This window comes from Halichoeres trimaculatus, unplaced genomic scaffold (assembly GCF_033239565.1).
Source record: "Halichoeres trimaculatus isolate MK-OKI-2021-1 unplaced genomic scaffold, fHalTri1.1 fHalTri1_scaffold_3, whole genome shotgun sequence".
NCBI classification, from domain to species: Eukaryota; Metazoa; Chordata; class Actinopteri; order Labriformes; family Labridae; genus Halichoeres; species Halichoeres trimaculatus.
In genome coordinates this window covers 26851467-26870992 of record NW_027437181.1, presented here as the reverse complement: position 1 = coordinate 26870992, position 19526 = coordinate 26851467, and the positions used below count along the sequence as shown (strand labels likewise).

Genomic DNA, 19526 nt, shown 5'->3' with positions numbered 1-19526 from the left:
AACGCCACCTTCTGGGATGGAATGTTAGTGTCTATTCTATTGTATTCTATCAGTATTCATATTCATTTTTTTTCCTTTCAGGTAAGGGGAATATAGTTCATATTGCTAAAGCACGAAACAATATTGAAGAGATTGCGGCATTATCAAAACTCATTCACAGAAAAAGTTTCATTTTAAGATGACAATCGTAAATCACCTCTTAAAAGATGAAGTATAAAGGTAACGGGTACCTTAGGTTGAGATATTTAGCCAATACATTTACATATTTATAGTGTGTAATGTTTATTTATGCAGTGTTACTATTTGATGACCATAAGTAAAAAAGTAATACTATATCAATTGTTATAGGAATATAGCCAGTCTATGGAGAGAGAAGTATTTTATACGTCCATATATTTCAAAGAATACTGCTGTATTATTCATTCGTTATTTATTAAACTACAATGGAGAAGGTGTATGAGTGTTCTTTCTTTTCACCAATTTTTTAATATGTAAAAGAAGAATGATCAGTGATTTAACAGTAATTGTCTGTTCGTTTGTTTGCTTACTTGTCTAGTTGGTTGGTTGGTTGGTTGGTTGATTGGTTAGGTTTTTGTGTTGTTTGCAAAATTGTAAAGTTTTCTATGTTTCAACTCTCTTTTTGTTTAGTTGTTAGTTTCTTTTCATTTAGTCTTTTGTCTTTCACAATTTCAACAGTTTTTTAATCCTTTTGATAATTATAAAGGATATGAATTTCTAAAGTGAAAAGGGGCAGCCACAGCTTGATTGCCTACATAGAGTTAGGTTTAGGGTTAGGGTTAAGCAGCACCAAAATACAAAGGACAGCCCTGTTCATGGTAAAGTTTCGCTTATATTTAAACTGTTAACATGAAAGTCCACATTGGTCAACTGTAGGTAATGTTTATGACGTGAAAAATTGACTTCTAACATAAATTAAATTAAATTAAATTAAAACATTTTGAGATTTAATAGTCCAAAAGGTTGATCAGTTGTCAGACTGTACAGTTAGCACTACCCTGCGGTTATCTAGTCACGCTGCAATACCTTTTTGGTTAGGGTGACTTTTATTTTGAAAGTACAGAGCACGTACGGGAAGTCGGATGGGAAAATCAGCTGGACTGCGCGGAAACCACCAACGGCAATATTTTTCTTTACAGAGCTAGCCATCCATCTGTCAATTTATTTTCCTCTCTTTCCTCCTGTGGTCGGTGAGAGCGTGAGGCTGGTGATGTCGGAGTCATACGGTGAGCAGTGTGTTTTTAAGCGCCCACCTATTTATCTTCAGGCTCACACACACACTCAAAGGATGAGGCAGGTGTGCCGACAGAGATTTCTCCCATCGTAAACAGATAGCTGCCAGGCTAACCGAGCCCTTGGTTAAGGCTGTGGCCTTAAAAATGCCATGTCAGCGTTTGTAATAACTCAGAATCTATTGAGTGGAGATGGTTGTGACTAGATGTGTCGAGTTTGTGAGGATATAAATCCTATCTGGGGTTAACGGAGTTACAGGAAGCTGACGCCGAGGACCAGGCTGTGGATGGTAGAGCTGATCTACTAGATCTGTCTGCCTGAGCATCTGTTTGTCTCGCTAAAGCATTGTGGGGGCATATTAGGACAGATCACCTCTTGAGGAAGAGGTTCTCGATGGGCCTGAAGTGTAAATATAGTGATTGTTTGCATTTTCACCTCTTGACGTTTGATCATTTCTTCACTTGGGCTGATTATAACAACAACAACAACAACTTCAAACAGCTACAGCGTGCTCAAATATGGTTCAGATGTTACAGGAGCTCACATAAAACACAAATAAATAGTCATTTTTAAAGTTGAACAGAGTGTGTGTGTTCCTCCACATTTATAGGGTAATTTGTCTTGACTTGACACAGACCTGAAAGTGTGATGCAGTGCATTTTATTTACTTATTGCAACCGACTTTAATTTTCTTAAATTTCCTGTGCCTAGACTAATATTGATGTGATTCTGTTAATTGTAAACATTACAATTTATTTATGGTTTTCCATTCCTAATCTTCAGTGTGTAGCTTAAAGTTATAAATGTTAAAGGCTTGTCTTGTGTCATAGTGAGGCCAGAGGTGACATCTTTTCATGACCACTGAATACCTGACCACAAGGTATAATGAAATAATTGGCTGCTGCATAAACAGGAGGTTGTTGAAAATCCTTATGACCACAAGTTTGATATATCAGTAGTTTCTTGATATCCATGAGTTTACATAATTCTTCAACATTAACAAAAAATGTGTTATAGCTCTGGTCATAACAATTACAATTGCTGAAACAATAGACAGTCTCGTGTCATGATATTTGTGTATTCATTAACCTTTCTTTGCTTCTGTCTCAGATTTCCTGTTTAAATTCCTGGTGATTGGGAATGCTGGAACAGGAAAATCCTGTCTACTGCACCAATTCATTGAGAAAAGATGTAAGTCAGAGATGAGTCACACTTCATAATTTGCTGTCAGGTGTCCAAAGGTCTTTAAAACAGCCCTCTAACCAAATGGCTACATTGTGTAAATGTGTAAACTATGCACAAATAATTAACACTTAAATATAGCATTTGACAACAGGTCATACACGTAAATGTAGTTATTAGACAAACAGAGATGAGTAAAGTTTGCACAGTAAGGGTTATAGTCTTATTCGTTTTTTTCTTAGATAAAAGATGATTCAGGTTATGGCTGTGATCTTCCCTTTGTTTTCCAGTCAAAGATGAATCCAATCACACAATTGGAGTGGAGTTTGGCTCCAAGATTATCAATGTGGTCAACAAGATGGTCAAACTGCAGATTTGGGACACTGCAGGGCAAGAAAGGTTCAGGTAAAGAAAATTCCCTGCTACGCTCCTTTTCAACACAATGTTTACCTGTTTTTGTTTCGTAAAAAGAGTCTGTTTTACAAACACCTGATTTTATGTTAAAGGCAAACGATGACATTAAGTTATGCTTGACTTCTGAAAGAATGTTCTGGGATGTAGCTTGATCTTAGTATGAGAAAGAAGTGCACAGCAATGACCAGTGATTAAAAGAGAGTTTCCAATCATCACAAAAACATTGGTTATTATTTAGATTTTGTGCTCACATTGATTGTGTCGTAAAGTGCCCTTACATTAGTTCTGAGTAATAAAATATAACAGATGAAGGACTCCCCAGTGTAAGAAATACAACTGTCAAAAATGTCCTTGTGTGATCTTAGTAATGACATTAATTTATGTGTTTCTGCAACCAAACAGTCATGAGCATCATATACTTTATTGAGCTCTGACTGCTTGAAGAGCCAAAATTCCTGCTTCATAAAGACATGTTTTCATTTTGAGGAGAGGCAAGTTATTATATGTAGAAACTGACCACTGATGAATTCATCTGTGTGTCCATGTTTATGTTTCTGGGTCAGGTCTGTGACCAGGAGTTACTACAGAGGAGCAGCAGGAGCCTTGCTGGTCTATGACATCACCAGGTACATCAACCAATCCCAGAACATGTCCTCAGATCACCTCTACATCAAGTCCTTTGTTTTTCATGCTGCTCCACTCTCTTTTCCAAAATATAACCTGTGTGTCCTCCTGCTGCTTCTCTGCCCCTGCTCTCTGCAGCAGGGAGACGTACAACGCTCTGACCACATGGCTGAGCGACGCCCGGATGCTTGCCAGTCAGAACATTGTAATCATCCTTTGTGGAAACAAGAAGGACCTGGACGCCGACAGGGAGGTCACATTCCTGGAGGCGTCCCGCTTTGCACAGGAAAATGGTATGTTCTGCAGAGTGTGTTAATGCTCCTGGAATTATTGTATTATATTTCAAAGAATCATGCTGCTCAGAAAAAAATGATGTAGTTTTGTTTCAAAGGAGTGTGCGTGTGTGTGTGTGTGTGTGTGTGTGTGTGTGTGTGTGTGTGTGTGTGTGTGTGTGTGTGTGTGTGTGTGTGTGTGTGTGTTTGTCAGAGCTGATGTTCCTGGAGACCAGCGCTTTGACGGGGGAGAATGTTGAAGAGGCCTTTGTGCAGTGTGCTCGCAAAATTCTCAACAAGATAGAGTCAGGTAAGAACCTTGGACCCACGCGGTTGAAGCTCTCATAAAGAGTTTTCAGAGCTAAAACCTGAAGCATACCAGAGAGATTTTTAAGGCCTTAAACCTTTAGTCTTTAAAGTGTACAAATATTTTTCTACACCTGTAATAACCAAATTCCCATCCCCTCATTTTGTCTTGTCTCACTTACAGGGGAACTGGATCCAGAGAGGATGGGTTCAGGCATCCAGTATGGTGATGCCGCATTACGACAGCTACGTTCTCCTCGTCGTGCTCAGCCACAGGGCACGCAGGAGTGTGGCTGCTAGTGGAGGCGCTTTGTCACATTCATGGACAAGGTTAATTTCGTGTGTGTACACACATATGTGTTTCTGTGTGCATGATGTGATAGAGATTCTTCTGTTATTGTTTTCATACCACAGAATAAGCACGTCTTCACAGTTCCCTCCACATTACCAGTGTCAGAGCTTTCAGGCTGCCTGAGGAGCCACTTGACATTCTGCTCATTGCTCTCAGCGCTGTGCATCTGCTGCACTCAGACACTGTTTGTCCCCCACGCGTCCATCACTCCTGTTGTGATATACAAACCTCAATTTGATTCACATGCAGAATGTAAGGCAGTTTTAAATCAGCTAAAAACACGCATTTGCTGCTGGGATGAGTCTTCAAATAGAGGATAACTTGTTATTAGTCAGGGTTTCTCTCCAAGTATCAAGCACAGTTTCACCAACATCTGTTGTGCCGTGTTTTGTTTACAGTAATTAAGCTTGCCTCTGTTTACAAAGACACTGTGCCTGCAAGTTCAAACTATGTAGACAGTCTAATCAAACCGGATTGAGCCTAACCTGAACAGAGCTAGGCTTATCTAACCTAACCTTACCAACCACAAGCTGACCTCACCTCACTACGTGTATCATAACTACAAAGTGTTTCACTTCTCTAACATTTTTGTGTCTGTACTCTGAGACTTTTGTTACAATCTTTGTAAGTTTGAGTCTTGTTCTTTGTGATTTGTTGACAGTAATATTAACTTTGATCTGGATGACGTCAGCCTCATTTATGAGATATCTTCAGATGAGCATTTTGCAAATAACTGAAATTTCTGTCTGACTCCTCCTGGTACTAGTCATAACCGCTTATTTCCTGTCTAAGTGTTCACTCTCAACATCTCAAAGACAGCTTTCTCAGCTACGTATCTAACTATTTTTCTGTTCTTCTGTCTGTGTGTGTTCAGTGCGTTTCAGACAGGTTTGTGAAGACCAGAGGAGGGTCAACCTTTTGGGACCCAACAATCATGGGTTCAGGATGCTGTGCTGGTGACTCCTCTCTGACCCTCGATCTGACCTTTAACCCCAAATCTTCAAAATCTTCATAAACTTTTGAGCCTGCGTTGTCACAGCCACACCTACAGAGAGCCAAAAGGACTTCATAGCCACGCCCCTCTCCGCATCATCATGTTAACCATTTTTTGCTTACTCTTCATAATTCTGCTCTATGATTGGACCAAACTTCCTACAAGCCCTCAAATCAGGATGTGAACTACAACAACGTAAGTAAGATGTGTTCACCCTGCATTCCATTATTCTTATCTCCAAACAAAGCACTTTTTTGTTTCTCACTTGACACTCCCACCAGGACTAGTCCACTGTTTGGGAAGTTTGTTTTCCTAAACTACAAAAAACATGTTTGTAGGTTGTCTTAATTCTCTCAAAACATTTTTTGACATATCCCACACTGGAGGGCCTGATCGCACATGTCAGTCAAAGCCCATGACAAATCTCTCCCCAGGGTTTTAAAGGAAACATGTTCAGGGAACATGTTTATATGAAGAGTTAGATTGCACTCTGTGAGCAATTTCTTGGCGCTGTTCAACTAAGCTAGGCTAAACTAGTCACCCCCAACCTCTAAGCTAACAGTTAGCACACGGACACATCCCAGCATTTTCTCTGTTCACCTGCCTGCACACCCCTTCACCTGCCTGTTTGCTCACCCTCCACTCCTCCCTGTCCCCACAGCATCTGACACACTGTACAGTGTTTTCTGTATATAGAGACTGACGCATGTTTTCTCAAACAGAGTATTTCATTATGAAGAGATATATGTATATTGAAGTAGAAGTCATATCCAACATCTCTTTCATGCTCCACTGTATTATTCTCATGCTAAGCTACTACTATACACTGCTGATGTGTGAGCAGTATGGATGAGCAGTGCTGTTTGCAGCAACGATGTTTGTTTGTAAATGAAGGAGATGATGAGTACTAACATATTTATGTGAGAAAATGTTCTTCTATCATATCTTAAGCTCATAGATTAAAAAAAGAAAAGGGCAAATATTCAGAGCTTACACTGGCTTTCTGTTACAGTTAATCAAACCTCTTGGTGTGTGTGAGTAACACGTCATCTTTTAATTTCCACGGTAATCATTCAGTTCATTTAACAGTGTGGCACTCTTTTGTATCAGAGGTTTCTGCTCATTTCTAAATGTTGCCTGTTTACATAAGTATCCCAGCAACTGCTGCCAGCTGTGGGGTCATACTAACTGAATGCATTTCAAGTTTTAAACAACCATATGAATCTATCTGATGTGTGTTTGACTGTATTTTGTCTCTGAAGATCATCAATGTCCACTGTTTTAAAATGACGCATTCCTCCTTTAATCAAGCACACTTCAACCTGTTGAAGTATCTCACATTTGGCTGCTCCATGTCAGGTTGATGTCTTGTGTTTATGTCATGAAGTCCTTTGTTTATATTTACTGTATGTACGTCTGGTTTTCTCTTGTCATTATGGATATCATGGATTTTTAATTTATTGTGTATGATAAAAGCATATGTTTTTAGAATAAAAAAAACTACTACAGATACAGGAGTGAGTTTGAAAAGCTTGTTTTGGTTAAATCTCCAAGCTCTGAGAATTCCCTTGTTTAACTGTTCATGCCTCATAGAGATTCAGCATTTCAGCAAGATGCATGCTTCTCTTATGGCTTTAGATTATCATTAAATACTCAAAAAATGAAAAAAAAAAAACAAGACTTCTACCTTGCTTTAAAAAGAACAGAACACATGAAGCTGAAGGTCTGTAGTTTAGAGAGTCCCACTTCAGACTGTTACACCAAGAGCTAACAGACACATGCACGCTATCAGGCTCAAAGAAGATGATTGTTTAGAAGTTATTAAACCAAGCCAATCACAGATGTGTGTGATGATATTGTGGAAGGAGGGTAAAATAAAACCATTGTGGATTCTCCATCAACACATACGTTTAGCTTCAGGCCCTGATCCTAACAGTTTCTGGATCTCTGGAAGTTCAACTCAGAGTCTGGGCCTTTTTGAAAGGTGGACCAGTTACCCCAGAACGGACTCTCGCCCCTTAAAAAGTCCCTAGTTCCAGAGGTACGTTCCCGTGGTTGAGAAAACACCTTTAAATTTTTAAGAGTCATTTGTTCAGTTTGACAGAGAAACACAGAGGACTGCTCAAAGAAATGTTTTAAAGTAATTTATTAACAGCTTTGCATTTCACCATTTAGCACGCAAACCCTTTTCCTCTAGAACAAAGCAAGTAAGTGCACACAGTTTGATAAAAGTCTTAAATGTGAATATTAAAAAATGGAATATGTGGTACACCCACTATGTAATCATTAAGTTTGAAACACAATAATTTAAAATGTAGCTATACTGGAGAAAATAGATAATTAGCTTTTGATCTCTGCTATGCACCAAAAATTGCACAGACCATTAAAAATAGATTGAATTCTCTCAGCAGTATTAAGACAATCATTACTTTACAGTTTGGCTTTAGCAACTTCCTATAATGTTAATGATATGAAAAAGAAGAGTAAATAAACTTGTTTCCCTTCTGCTCTGGTCGATTGTCAAAGTTGAACACATCTAAAAAAAAACTCTGATTCTAATATTGCACAAATTTATGACTGTCATTAAAACTACATCACAGTAAAACTTATACACTAACAAATAACACCAATGCAAAAGGAGGTGATTTAATACTGAAGCAAGATATATTTTAACATAACTAAAATATTTTCTAAAAATGTTAAATATAAAGCACAGGCCTCCACTCCCCTCATCCCCTCATCTGTTCATAGCATTGATAACAATGACAAGTGATGCTGAGGTGGCAGAGGAAATGAAATGAAATTAATTTTTCATTTATGGCACATCTTAATTTTGCCATTACTGACAAACAGACAGCAATCTAATTCACCATCATTCTGAAAATGACGAGAAATGTCAAAATGTTAAAAAAAAAATGTTTATGACATTATGTTTAGTACTTCTGCTTGTATCTGATGTTGAGCACATTCAGAAAAAAATAAAATCAAAGAGGCTAAAACAGATGAAGTACATGAATATGTGAAGGCTGGTAAAGTAGTCTTTACACCTTTACACATATTAATACCAGAGAATTGATTTACTGTTAATGTTTTTTTCTGATTTGGTCCCACTTTAGGGGGTTTGCTCTGAAACCAGGGAATATGTATTCTTCTTTTTTTAATAAAAGGTGACAAGTCTCGTCAATTTTTTGTTATTGTTCCACTTTTTGAGTACAAGAACATTCAGTAACAACATTACAACAATTTGGCTTCATTCATTAACCTTTTGATGGCTTTACTCTGAAAAAAAACCTTAAGAAGCGTATTATTGTTACACTGTCTACTATCATGATAAAACCAGCTACCGACTGACTCCAAATCAAACACCATTTTTTTTCAGACTGTGACAGTACCGCTGAGATAGTGACCAATACACACACCAGAAAAAAAAAACAGATCTTTCCTAAACCTAATTATAGTCTATGAAATGTGAAAGTGTGTATAAGATCATAGTTTTGAGTGAGATTACAGCACAGAGTGAGAATCACAAGCCATCAAACCATATCACAGCAAATCCACAAGAGCCACTTCACAGCACAAAGTGATCTGATCAAATCAGAAGCTTTCACAGACATCTCCATACGTCAATCAATACTGAGCACTCAGCAGAAAATAAGAAAGCAACTACCATCACCCACAGCTGCGAGAATACTTAGCATTTGTTGTGTGTATGTATACAATCAGTGTATGTACATTCTTCATGTTTGTGGAGTCACGTTTATCTTAGAGTTTCTATGAAGCTATGAAGTCTTTATCACCCCTGTGTGAGGAGACTGTGCTCTGATGTCCCTGTGTAAAACATATTGGACACACTATTCAGTTAGTGTTTAAAGGGATTGCATTTGAGTATGGCTCTAAAATACATTTATCTCTCATCGAAAAAGTACTTTGAGTTTCAAAAGTTTCTCTCATTTCCCCTTACCCTGTTTCTCAATATATAGTATTGAAACTGTGTATAAAACAATTACTAAACCACACTGGAAATGTCAACATTTTGTCAGTTTACATACTTCCTGTGCCTACACATTTAGACCTTTTTGTCAGTACTGATCTGTCTCACTCTGTTCAACATCGCTGAGTAGTTAGACATCAGAAGTGACAGGCAGTTATGGCTTCATTTCAGTATTTTTGTCAATAACCACACTGATGTAATTAAACCTGTGAGTTTATGTGTGTCCTATCGAGAGCGAGCAGAGAAGCAGCGCATGTACTCAGTGAGCCAGGGGTTGTATTCTGGTTGGATCAACTTTCTGGCCTTGTTCACATCCACAGATTTGGCTCTCCGTCGCTCGGCCCTCTGGGTCTGGATCTGACGCCCCACCTCCCGCCTGGTCTTGGCACGTAGGGCAGAGTCATGAATCTACAGGGAAAAAAAATATATACAGTTATCTCTTGTCACAAAACAGGCAGTCACATACAGATGTGAAGAAGGATAGATAGATAGATAGATAGATAGATAGATAGATAGATAGATAGATAGATAGATAGATAGATAGATAGATAGATAGATAGATAGATAGATAGATAGATAGATAGATAGATAGATAGATAGATAGATAGATAGAAACTTTATTGTCTGTCACAAGTGACAGAAATTCATCTTTGACAGGCTCCTTCACACATTTAAAAGGTACATTACAAAACAGATGAGAAGAAAAGTAAATACCACATTTTAAGAAAAAGTGTCAATCAATCAATCAATCAATCAATCAATCAATCAATTGACAGTGTCCCAAAAGAGGGGGGTGTGACAGCAACATGTGCCTATTTCCGTTTGTTCAAGGTTGCTATCGCTGAGGGAGAGTCATTACCTCATTAGTGGAAGCTGCAGGGCCAACATTGTGGGTCTTCCTTCCTGCCATGTCTGCGTCTTTCTCTCCTGAACCGTACAGAGCAAAAGGATGTCTGGACTCTTTACTGTCTTCTTCAGCCTGCCGCACGGGGGCAGGTCTCACTCGCTCTGCACGCCATGTTTGCTTTAAGGGTTTGGAGGATTTGCTCTGCTGTTGCCCTCCAGTGTCCCTCACTACAAATACAAAAGACAAACAAATCAATCAAAACTTCATACCAGAGCACCAAAAGAGACTGCTACTGGTGTCTCTGTCTGATGATTAATAAAACTGTACTTGTGCACACATAAAGAAAAAACAAGCAGTCCAGTTTTAAGGATGTGTTATAAATAAATGTGTGGGCAGGCTGTTTCAGCAACTCTGCCAACACAGTTTCATACACTGTACATTTTTTTTCATTACTTGCGTCACTTTTCCTCAATGTTTGTTTACTTGCATGACTCAGTTCCCATAATGCTCCCAGAAGACTGAAAGCTGTAATATGGTATTGATTTTCAGTATACTGATATAGGGGTGAAAACAACTTCTCAAAAAATTCAATCTTGTAGAATATGTTAAGGTTTTAGCTGAAAAATCAGTCAAAACTGGCCTCTCAAATCAGAAAACACTTAAAAAAGGAAGTAAAATTAAATAAAATAATTTCCCGAAGAGGAATATGAACAAGAATCAAATTTCTCAGCCAATGACGGGCAGTAATACCTGGTGTGTTTGAGGACATACTTTAAATGACTTAAGTTAAATATTCGGTCCTGCTTCCTTTAGCTCATTTCTATCCTTAACATGAGAGTGATGTTCAAGAGTATGTACACCTACACCTTAATACTCATTTAAATCTAATTTTAACATAACTATAATTACAATACTCTGACAAGAAGGTTTTAGATGAAATGTAAAACCTTTTGCAATCCTGTCTCTTTATGATGTGGAGCTCTTTGCTATGACACATTTTGTTGTTCCTTTTAGTGTGACAGATGCCCAAAAACGGACACCACTTTTAATCAAAGCGGAGAAAGATGCACATGAGCTACTTCTCTATTTTAAAGTACCTTTGTTTTCTCCCTTCGTTTGAAGAAGTTTTTTCTGTTTAGTCCCTTGGCTGCTCGCTCTCTCTTCTTCCACCACTTTTGTCTCCTTTGCACTTTCAAGCTGTGAGCCTGCAGTGGAGAAAGAGGCATCATGAAGCAGGGTGACATACATACACCCTTATACATTGTACAGTAGTTTAATATTTGTTCTACCAGGGTCTGCAGTCTGGTCTCCCTCTTGAGGGGCCAACCGGGGTACAGGTTCTGTGTTTCTGCTCTCTGGCTCTCTGTCCTTTCTGGCCCCCTCGCACTCCAGTTCAGCCTCTGCCTGGTCCCTGCTGGTTTCAGTCTGAACCTGGTTCTTGCTTAAAGGAGGAGGCAGGGGACTCCTTCCTCCGGAATCTGACTCACTTTCAGAACCAGCCCAGAACCAGGGGTTGTGTGTGTGCTCCAGCAGCCTGCGGGTCAGCCTGTACTTCAGCATTTCCTCATAACACCTTGTGTAGGTCTCCCATTTGGGGTCTTTGAATTTCTTCATGTACTCCGAGCGGATCCTCTTGGTCACCATGTTGCACCTTTAAAAATGTTGAGGTAAAAAAGGCTGAAGGTGTTAAACAAGCGTGCAAAGGGGTTACCGACTACACAGTACACAACATTGTACTGTAATCCTTGTTAAAGCTCAGGTTAAAAACTATTATCTCCTCACGCACAGATGTTTGACGTTTGCTACCACCGCCAGACGTTTAAACCAAACGTAGACAAAGATCAAACCAATGGCAGAGCAGCTGGAGGCCTCCCTAGCTGAAGATCCCGCCTACTTCCTCTTTTTTCCGGTAACAGTCCGCTTCTCTGGGCCGCAGTATGTGATAAAAGTGTTTATAAAGCCTTTATGTACACTGAGAATTTTTTAATCAAACTCAATCTTTGTTTTAATGTTGTAAAATATGCGAATAATGACATCAACCATTACTCCAAGGGGTGGTAACGGCTTACGATGATGACGTCACATGTATCTCCCCCTGTGATTGGTCCCAGTGATCTGAACGTCCGCCGAGTACTACAAATTAAAGGTCAGCTGCTCTTAATGTATGTAAACACTATTGATCAATTTTCCCTCAAGTCCTAAAACCTCACCTCTACTACATGGTGATGTGTAATGATTTTAGACCCGAGAATTCAAAATAAAATGGAATAAATAATTGATTTGGCCCGGATCATTTGCTATTACACGATAACAGCGAGTCTCCGTGTCCTGGTTGATTAGATAATTTTTGTCACCACTTTCAGCGACCATGAAAAATGTGTTTTGGTTGTCAAAGGAGGGCTGCTTATCATGGAGTATTACGGGGTGCAGATAATCGCCTGTCATCGCTCGCACAAATAGCCAAAGCGTAAAACCTCACTGACAATGAACCGTCTCTCGTCCTAGATACAGCAGTGCAACCCTTGACAGCAGCAGTGATTCAGAGCTGCAAGAGTCTAATTTTGTGTACAGTAAATATACTCACACTGGGGTCGGATTTCACGGAAGCACAGAAGAACAGATGGCGTTCACGCTGCTGCTGCTGGATGCAATCTCAGGCTGCGTCTCTTAGCTCCGCCCGCTTGAGGACGTTTTTAAAAAGCCAAGCACACCCGCAACAGGTGGCCCGGGCAGGAATGTGGTCCGGGTTGTTAACCATGTGGTTGATAATGGTTTCTATCAGACGGTAAAAGGGTGAAAAGACAGTGTGATTAATTTGATTTAGACACTTAGACGGATAAGATAAAGGGCTGTTTCCCGGTAAAGGCAAGACAGTGGATAGAGACTCGAGACAATAGTATAAAGTTGAACATTAATATTTTGTATCAAACTTTGGTGAGAAAACGAAAATAGATGTGAAGGAATAATTTGAATGGTATCTTATTATAGTCAACAGGTCCTCGGGATGATGAGGTGCTGCGCGCTTCAGGCGTGCCCAGCGCTCCTTTGTGCTTTAAGCCTACACCCGCACAACCTGACGAGCTTTCTATGCATATAAGGTAGGAGCCACTGTACCCTCAGAGGTCCGGTTTTGTCTAAAGATGGTCTGGGGGCCGGGGGTGCGCATAAAGACACATAGGGTAGGCGGCCTAACAGGATTCATACCCGGGTGTCAGGTGTCTCATGCCACCGAGCCGTTCGGTCCAAAGCGGAGCTGTTGCTTCACAGGCACATTCCTGGCAAGTCACACTCCGACTGTCGGAGCCTGAAGGCGTGTCTTCCAATACCTATGTCACCCAGTAATCCCCCAACCAGAGAGACACCCTGTCTCCCTCCCTCGTACCCACCCTAAGGTGCTGCGCCAGTACGACCCTTATGAACTCCCTGGCTCCTGAGCTAGAATTGTTGAACTGTGTGTCATACAGGAGCTTTATTTGTGAGTCAGTCAGACTTACAAGGGTTTGTGATGATGATTGCTGTTTTTTTGCCAAAATTTTCCCCAGTTCTTGCTTGATTTTCAGAATATTAAAAGGTTGAAGTTATTTTGAATTAGTGAAAGTGGTCCCTTTGCTGATCATCTGCGTTATTTCTTGTTTTGTTTTCACCCTGTTCCACTATTCCCTCTTTTGGAAGAACAAGACCGGGGTCCAAAATACCAAATAATGGACTTTAATAAATTATCAATATGTATATACACTTACATTCACATGTGTTGGGCAACATGTTGTTCTTATTTTTTTATTAAAGTTTTTTTTTGGATGGATGCATGGTTCAGTGATGGTTTTCACAGCCTCTCTCCGTGCAACACAGACAACAGACAGCTTTTAAAATATGCACATTTTTAAATGATGAAAAATGCATATAAATGTCAACAGCGCAGACAGAAAGTCCATTGACAGCAGAGTGTTGCTGTGCCGCAGAGGTCGATCCTCCCTTTCGCATGATCTCCAGATAGCTGGTGTTGTAAAAGATGGAGATGATGGAGAAGCTGGAGAAGTAGATGGAGGATTTAGAAGCACTTCCTGTGGACAATGCTGGGGCCAGCCTCGTCGTACTCCTGCTTGGAGATCCACATCTGCTGGAAGGTGGACAGGGAAGCCAGGATAGAGCCACCGATCCAGACGGAGTACTTCCTCTCGGGAGGAGCAATGATCTAGAGGAGGGAGGGGGAGAAAGGATCAGTCAAGCGCCAGCTGAGTTTCCTGTGCGTGAATGTGTGCACAAGCATCTGCCTAAGTGTGAGGAGGAGGAGAACTTAAGTGTTTTTTATAATCAAAATATTCACCTTGATCTTCATGGTGCTGGGGGCCAGAGCAGTGATCTCCTTCTGCATACGGTCAGCAATACCAGGGTACATGGTGGTACCGCCGGAGAGCACATTGTTGGCGTACAGATCCTTACGGATGTCAATGTCGCACTTCATGATGCTGTTGTAGGCAGTCTCATGAATGCCAGCAGACTCCATGCCTGATCAGATGAGAAGATAAAGTGTTAGGAGGAGGGGGAGTATTCCCAGAGCTGTGCGTAATCAGATGACATGAATGATCATGTGTGACTCACCGATGAAGGAAGGCTGGAAGAGGGTCTCGGGGCAACGGAACCTCTCGTTACCGATGGTGATGACCTGACCGTCGGGAAGCTCGTAGCTCTTCTCCAGGGAAGAGGAGGAGGCAGCGGTGGCCATCTCGTTCTCGAAGTCCAGAGCCACATAGCACAGCTTCTCCTTGATGTCGCGCACGATCTCACGCTCGGCTGTGGGGGGACAAGTTGATAAGATGTTGATCAGAGGGGTAAACAGCGGGGATCAATAATGTCTAACGTGCGTAATGGCAGTCTGACAAAGTGACCTACAGCACAAGTGCACAGTTTTTAGCCTTTCTTGAACATCGAATGATCACTTTGGATAAAATTACATTAATGGAACAAAAGTTACTAAGTTACTAACTTACTAAAATTAAAAGAAATGTTACATTAAACTTGGTGCTTTTGGTCAGATCACTTTAAGACCTATGCACAGATAATTTATCCAAACTTTAAGTAAAATATAAGATATGATATTTTCATATCTAGAGTATTTGTGGATGGTTTCCTTTTTATCCCTTCATGTTGTTTGTTGTTTGGGTGGGATGAGTCCCTCACCGGTGGTCACGAAGGAGTAGCCACGCTCAGTCAGGATCTTCATCAGGTAGTCGGTCAGATCGCGACCAGCCAGGTCCAGACGCATGATGGCGTGGGGCAGGGCGTAACCCTCATAGACTGGGACGTTGTGGGTCACACCATCACCAGCATCCAGCACAATACCTGAAGAGGAAGAAAGCGAGAGTTTGGTTAAGTCCAGTCGACAACAAACCGTGCGTAAAACTGTGGCCATATATATATGAGTGCACCGCACTGAGCTGTAATGTGGGTCATAAATTAGCATAAACAGTCTCGATGAGAACTGTGCGTAAAGGCTGTGCGTCAAATGGATGAAAGTGGAAATGCTGCATTTATACCCAGATTATTGCTATATGTAGGGTTTAAGTGTTAAAATATTTTTCCATTTAAATGCCTCTGTGTGTTTGTTTACTAATGTCTGGATATCGGTGTTTGTGTTTTGGTAGAAGTTGTTTTCTTTCTCACCAGTGGTACGACCGGAAGCGTACAGGGACAGCACAGCCTGGATGGCCACATACATGGCGGGGACGTTGAAGGTCTCAAACATGATCTGGGTCATCTTCTCTCTGTTGGCCTTGGGGTTCAGGGGAGCCTCGGTGAGCAGGGTGGGGTGCTCCTCGGGGGCAACTCTCAGCTCGTTGTAGAAGGTGTGGTGCCAGATCTTCTCCATGTCGTCCCAGTTGGTGATGATGCCGTGCTCAATGGGGTACTTCAGAGTCAGGATACCCCTCTTGCTCTGGGCCTCGTCGCCGACGTAGGAGTCCTTCTGACCCATACCGACCATGACACCCTGAAGGTGGGAGAGGAGGCGAGATGATGGAAAGGTTACTTAAAATAATCAAACAGACGCGTAACCTTCTCCTGGGCAGATTAAAGTCTTTACTGTGCGGGCCCGAAGAATGTAGACCATTGCGTAAACGTGCCAAATAACACAATGGTACACAGGGACAGAAACGGCAATTGTGCTACTGTCAGTCCATCTGTGAGTGATTTAGCTTCAACATCAAAGACCACGTTTCTTGTGGCAAAACACGAAAAAATCTTTAAAATTAGAAAATTCTTCTAAGGCTGAAGATTACATCTGCTGCAATGGATTAGGCTATATATCTACTTATTTGAATGATTTACATTTAGGTTAAAATATATTTGGAAAATATTAAAGTTGAAGTTTAATTCATTACTATATTTTTTTTTTACTTTAAGACCCCTTCAGTCAAGGCTTTAAATCTTTCCCTCCAAATGTTCTTTGGCTGTTTTCTCTGCTGTTTACCTGATGACGGGGGCGGCCAACGATGGAGGGGAACACAGCCCTGGGGGCATCGTCTCCGGCGAAGCCAGCCTTTACCAGGCCGGAGCCGTTGTCGCACACAAGGGCGGTAGTCTCATCGTCGTCACACATGATGGCTTCTGTAAAAGAGGAGGGGGAGAAAAAAGGTGAGATCCTCGTAGGGTCACAAAGCTGGATGAAAGAAAACAATTTTTGACATAAATTGTTTTTTTTTCTTTTCTTCTCCTGAGATCCCACCAGGCCAAATAATGTTATAGGTTAAAACAAACGGTAGCATTTACAGGAGCAGGAAGACGAAGTTTTGCCTTGACTGTAATCATGGCACAGTGACACTGGACCATAACGCATGACACATAGGTCTTTAAAAGCCTGAGTTACAGCACATTAAAAGCAAATGATGCAAAACAAAAACACTTTTTGTTTCATAAAATCTACCTTGACTGATGAGTCTAAAAAACAACTTCCCTAGTTTAACAAGAAGTTCAGGAATTTAGAAAATCTTCTGCCAATTCCAATATAAGGCAACTTTCAGGGTCATCCTTCAGCATTCATTTTAATATTTCTATCAGATAAACTATCTTTAACTGGTCTTAAGGCAAACTGCATACTGCTACATCTTTTGAGGTTTTAGTGAAAAGCCTTTGAGCATGCTGAAGGCACTGAGTAAAATTACTCTGCATCTGCCAATCTATTCTTAATCTCCAGACATGATGCTACAGGTGTAACACTGTAACATGTGAGTCTAGTATCAGCAGCTTAAAGACTTCTCGCTCTTAGGCCTCTCTTGCAGTCTACTCTATCCTCCAGAGAAGCTGGCCTTGTGGCCGGCTGTAGTGCCCAGTCCTGGGTGCCCTGTCTCTGGCCGTGCTCTGACTTCTGCTCCAGTAGATGCTCCGGTGTGGCTGCTTAAGGCCTATAGTCTGGTGTCCGGACCTGGTGAGGGTCCTCAGGAGTAGCAGATCCTTGCAGGGTCTTACCTTAGGGGAGTGTCTGCGGCTCGGAGAGAACGACCCAACCAGTGCTACTGCTGAACCAGCTACGGTCTTCTGCTCTGCCGGTGCCCCTTATATACCCGACCTCCACCATTCACAAACCTCAGCACTGGCCCCCATCCCAGCCCTCTACCATATTAGGACGCTGGCAGGCCGAGGAGGAGGAGTGGGAGGAGGGGTGGGGGCGCATCAGGGATGCGCGCCTTGCGGAGGTACGCAGGGAGATCCATCCATCCATCAGGCTTCAGGAGGGGATCAGGAGTGACGCTGCGCGTCCCCGACCAGGAGAGAGCGCGCGCCATATATGGAACTGTCGCTTTGACCTCCCATCGAGCCACGCGGTCCCACCTAGAGGGCCGTATAAGGAGCGCGCAGGCCGCTGGGGTTTTCTAGGGGAGACGCCAGTTGCTACCAACCAGGGTTATAGATTTGCTGCTAGTAGGCCTCATCCAGCCTTAAAATGGGAAAATGCTTCCCTCATCTGAACAGATTTAGCCCACAGACAGGGCCAGGGCCTAAACTTCTGTTTGACAGATCAACCATGAACTGATCTGAAGCCTGAGGGGGTCAATTAAGAGTCCTATTGATGATCATGGTGATCAGTAGGAAGGAACACTGAACTCTTCAGATAAAGCTGAGGAGGAGACGTCTGTGAGGGAACAGTGACATGTGTGCTTCATTGTTTCAGACATAAGTCATCCAGAGAGAGATGAAATCCTTGGTAGACTATTTATAATGATGCATTACATGCTGCAGAATGAAGCTGACTCTAATCTAGAACGATGTGTAGAAAACTGAAGGCCTTTCTGCATCCAAACCTGTTGTGACAAAGTTTGTTGGAGAATGTGCTTTTCCACCCCCAGTACATGTTCAATCACGCTATACTTGATTATTTAATTAGTTCTTAGAAACAGTTACTTAAATAAAAAGTCTGTGGTTCTTTGGGCCACATGGCGTGGCGTCCACATGGCTCTGAGGCGTACATATTGAACAAACAACAGAGAGAAGCTCTGAGGCTGAAACACTATCTGCAGGAGCTCCTCTGCTCAGTCACTGGAGCAGTTGGATTAATTATAACTCCAATGGAGGAGGGGAGCGAGTGCACGTGTGCATGTGGGAGTGAGAAAAACCCAGAGTGTGTACATACATGCACATGTATGTTTGTATGTTATGGCAGAGGAAAGGGAGGTGCTGAAGAGCTTAGGGTGATCTGATAAGGAGGTGTAGCAGTGAAAGAGGAGTGAGAGGAGTGTAGAGATGAGGAGAGGCGGAGCGCAGATCAAATCAGCTTGATTTGGTGAATTCAAAGAGCAGAAACAGGACAGAGAAACAGAGCTGGCAGCTCAGATGACACCAAGGGAGAGCTGAGCGCATGTTGAAAACACTGAATGAACATGAAACAGAAAATAAGACTAACTGATTTCAATCTAAAATCTCGCTACTGAGCAGAACAAAAATGTTGGCAAAAAGGGGAATTTCTGATCCAGATTCCATCAGTCACAAAAATCCAAAGGCAGGGGGCATTGAAAGAGAAAATGCACAAATAACTGCTTCAACACAAACATTTCTTGTGCTCTTATGTCATAAATAGCTGGACTTCAGTCAACACAGATAGCCTTTCATGACCCGGATTCACTGTAGCAGATACTGAATGCTCCATATGGATTACAGGCGGCTGAAATGAACCATAGGATTTGCTGGTGGTGTCTCATGTAAGGTGAATAAAAGATTAAATAAAGTTAATTCTGATGCTTTGATTTGTCCCCAAAGGTTTTTGTACTTGAAACAAAAATTCAAGACAAATAGGGTGGGAAGGA

General features: G+C 41.4%; 3 protein-coding genes across 4 annotated transcripts; 1 reads left to right on the top strand and 2 right to left on the bottom strand.

Moving 5' to 3' along the window:
- Positions 1–1095: 1095 nt before the first annotated feature.
- rab4a (RAB4a, member RAS oncogene family) lies at positions 1096–7073 on the top strand. 2 transcript variants are annotated; one of them, XM_074666059.1, is made up of 8 exons: positions 1096–1244; positions 2362–2442; positions 2724–2838; positions 3411–3473; positions 3610–3764; positions 3958–4053; positions 4234–4379; positions 5276–7073. In XM_074666059.1, the coding sequence occupies exons 1-7, from the start codon at positions 1229–1231 to the stop codon at positions 4347–4349; spliced, it is 642 nt and encodes a 213-aa protein (XP_074522160.1). In that variant the 5' UTR covers positions 1096–1228; the 3' UTR covers positions 4350–4379; positions 5276–7073. The 2 variants fall into 2 exon arrangements, with proteins under 2 accessions (XP_074522160.1, XP_074522161.1); XM_074666060.1 differs by having other exon boundaries at positions 4234–4390.
- A 450-nt stretch (positions 7074–7523) lies between these two features.
- Positions 7524–12917, bottom strand: ccsapb (centriole, cilia and spindle-associated protein b). The gene is made up of 5 exons (XM_074666058.1): positions 12818–12917; positions 11523–11884; positions 11331–11438; positions 10246–10460; positions 7524–9794 (listed from the first exon to the last, which is right to left on the bottom strand). The coding sequence occupies exons 2-5, from the start codon at positions 11875–11877 to the stop codon at positions 9612–9614; spliced, it is 861 nt and encodes a 286-aa protein (XP_074522159.1). The 5' UTR covers positions 11878–11884; positions 12818–12917; the 3' UTR covers positions 7524–9611.
- Positions 12918–13925: 1008 nt separating this feature from the next.
- On the bottom strand, positions 13926–17803 carry acta1b (actin alpha 1, skeletal muscle b). Its single transcript, XM_074665708.1, has 7 exons — positions 17695–17803; positions 16700–16836; positions 15895–16219; positions 15412–15573; positions 14833–15024; positions 14558–14739; positions 13926–14425 (listed from the first exon to the last, which is right to left on the bottom strand). The coding sequence occupies exons 2-7, from the start codon at positions 16826–16828 to the stop codon at positions 14282–14284; spliced, it is 1134 nt and encodes a 377-aa protein (XP_074521809.1). The 5' UTR covers positions 16829–16836; positions 17695–17803; the 3' UTR covers positions 13926–14281.
- Positions 17804–19526: the final 1723 nt, after the last annotated feature.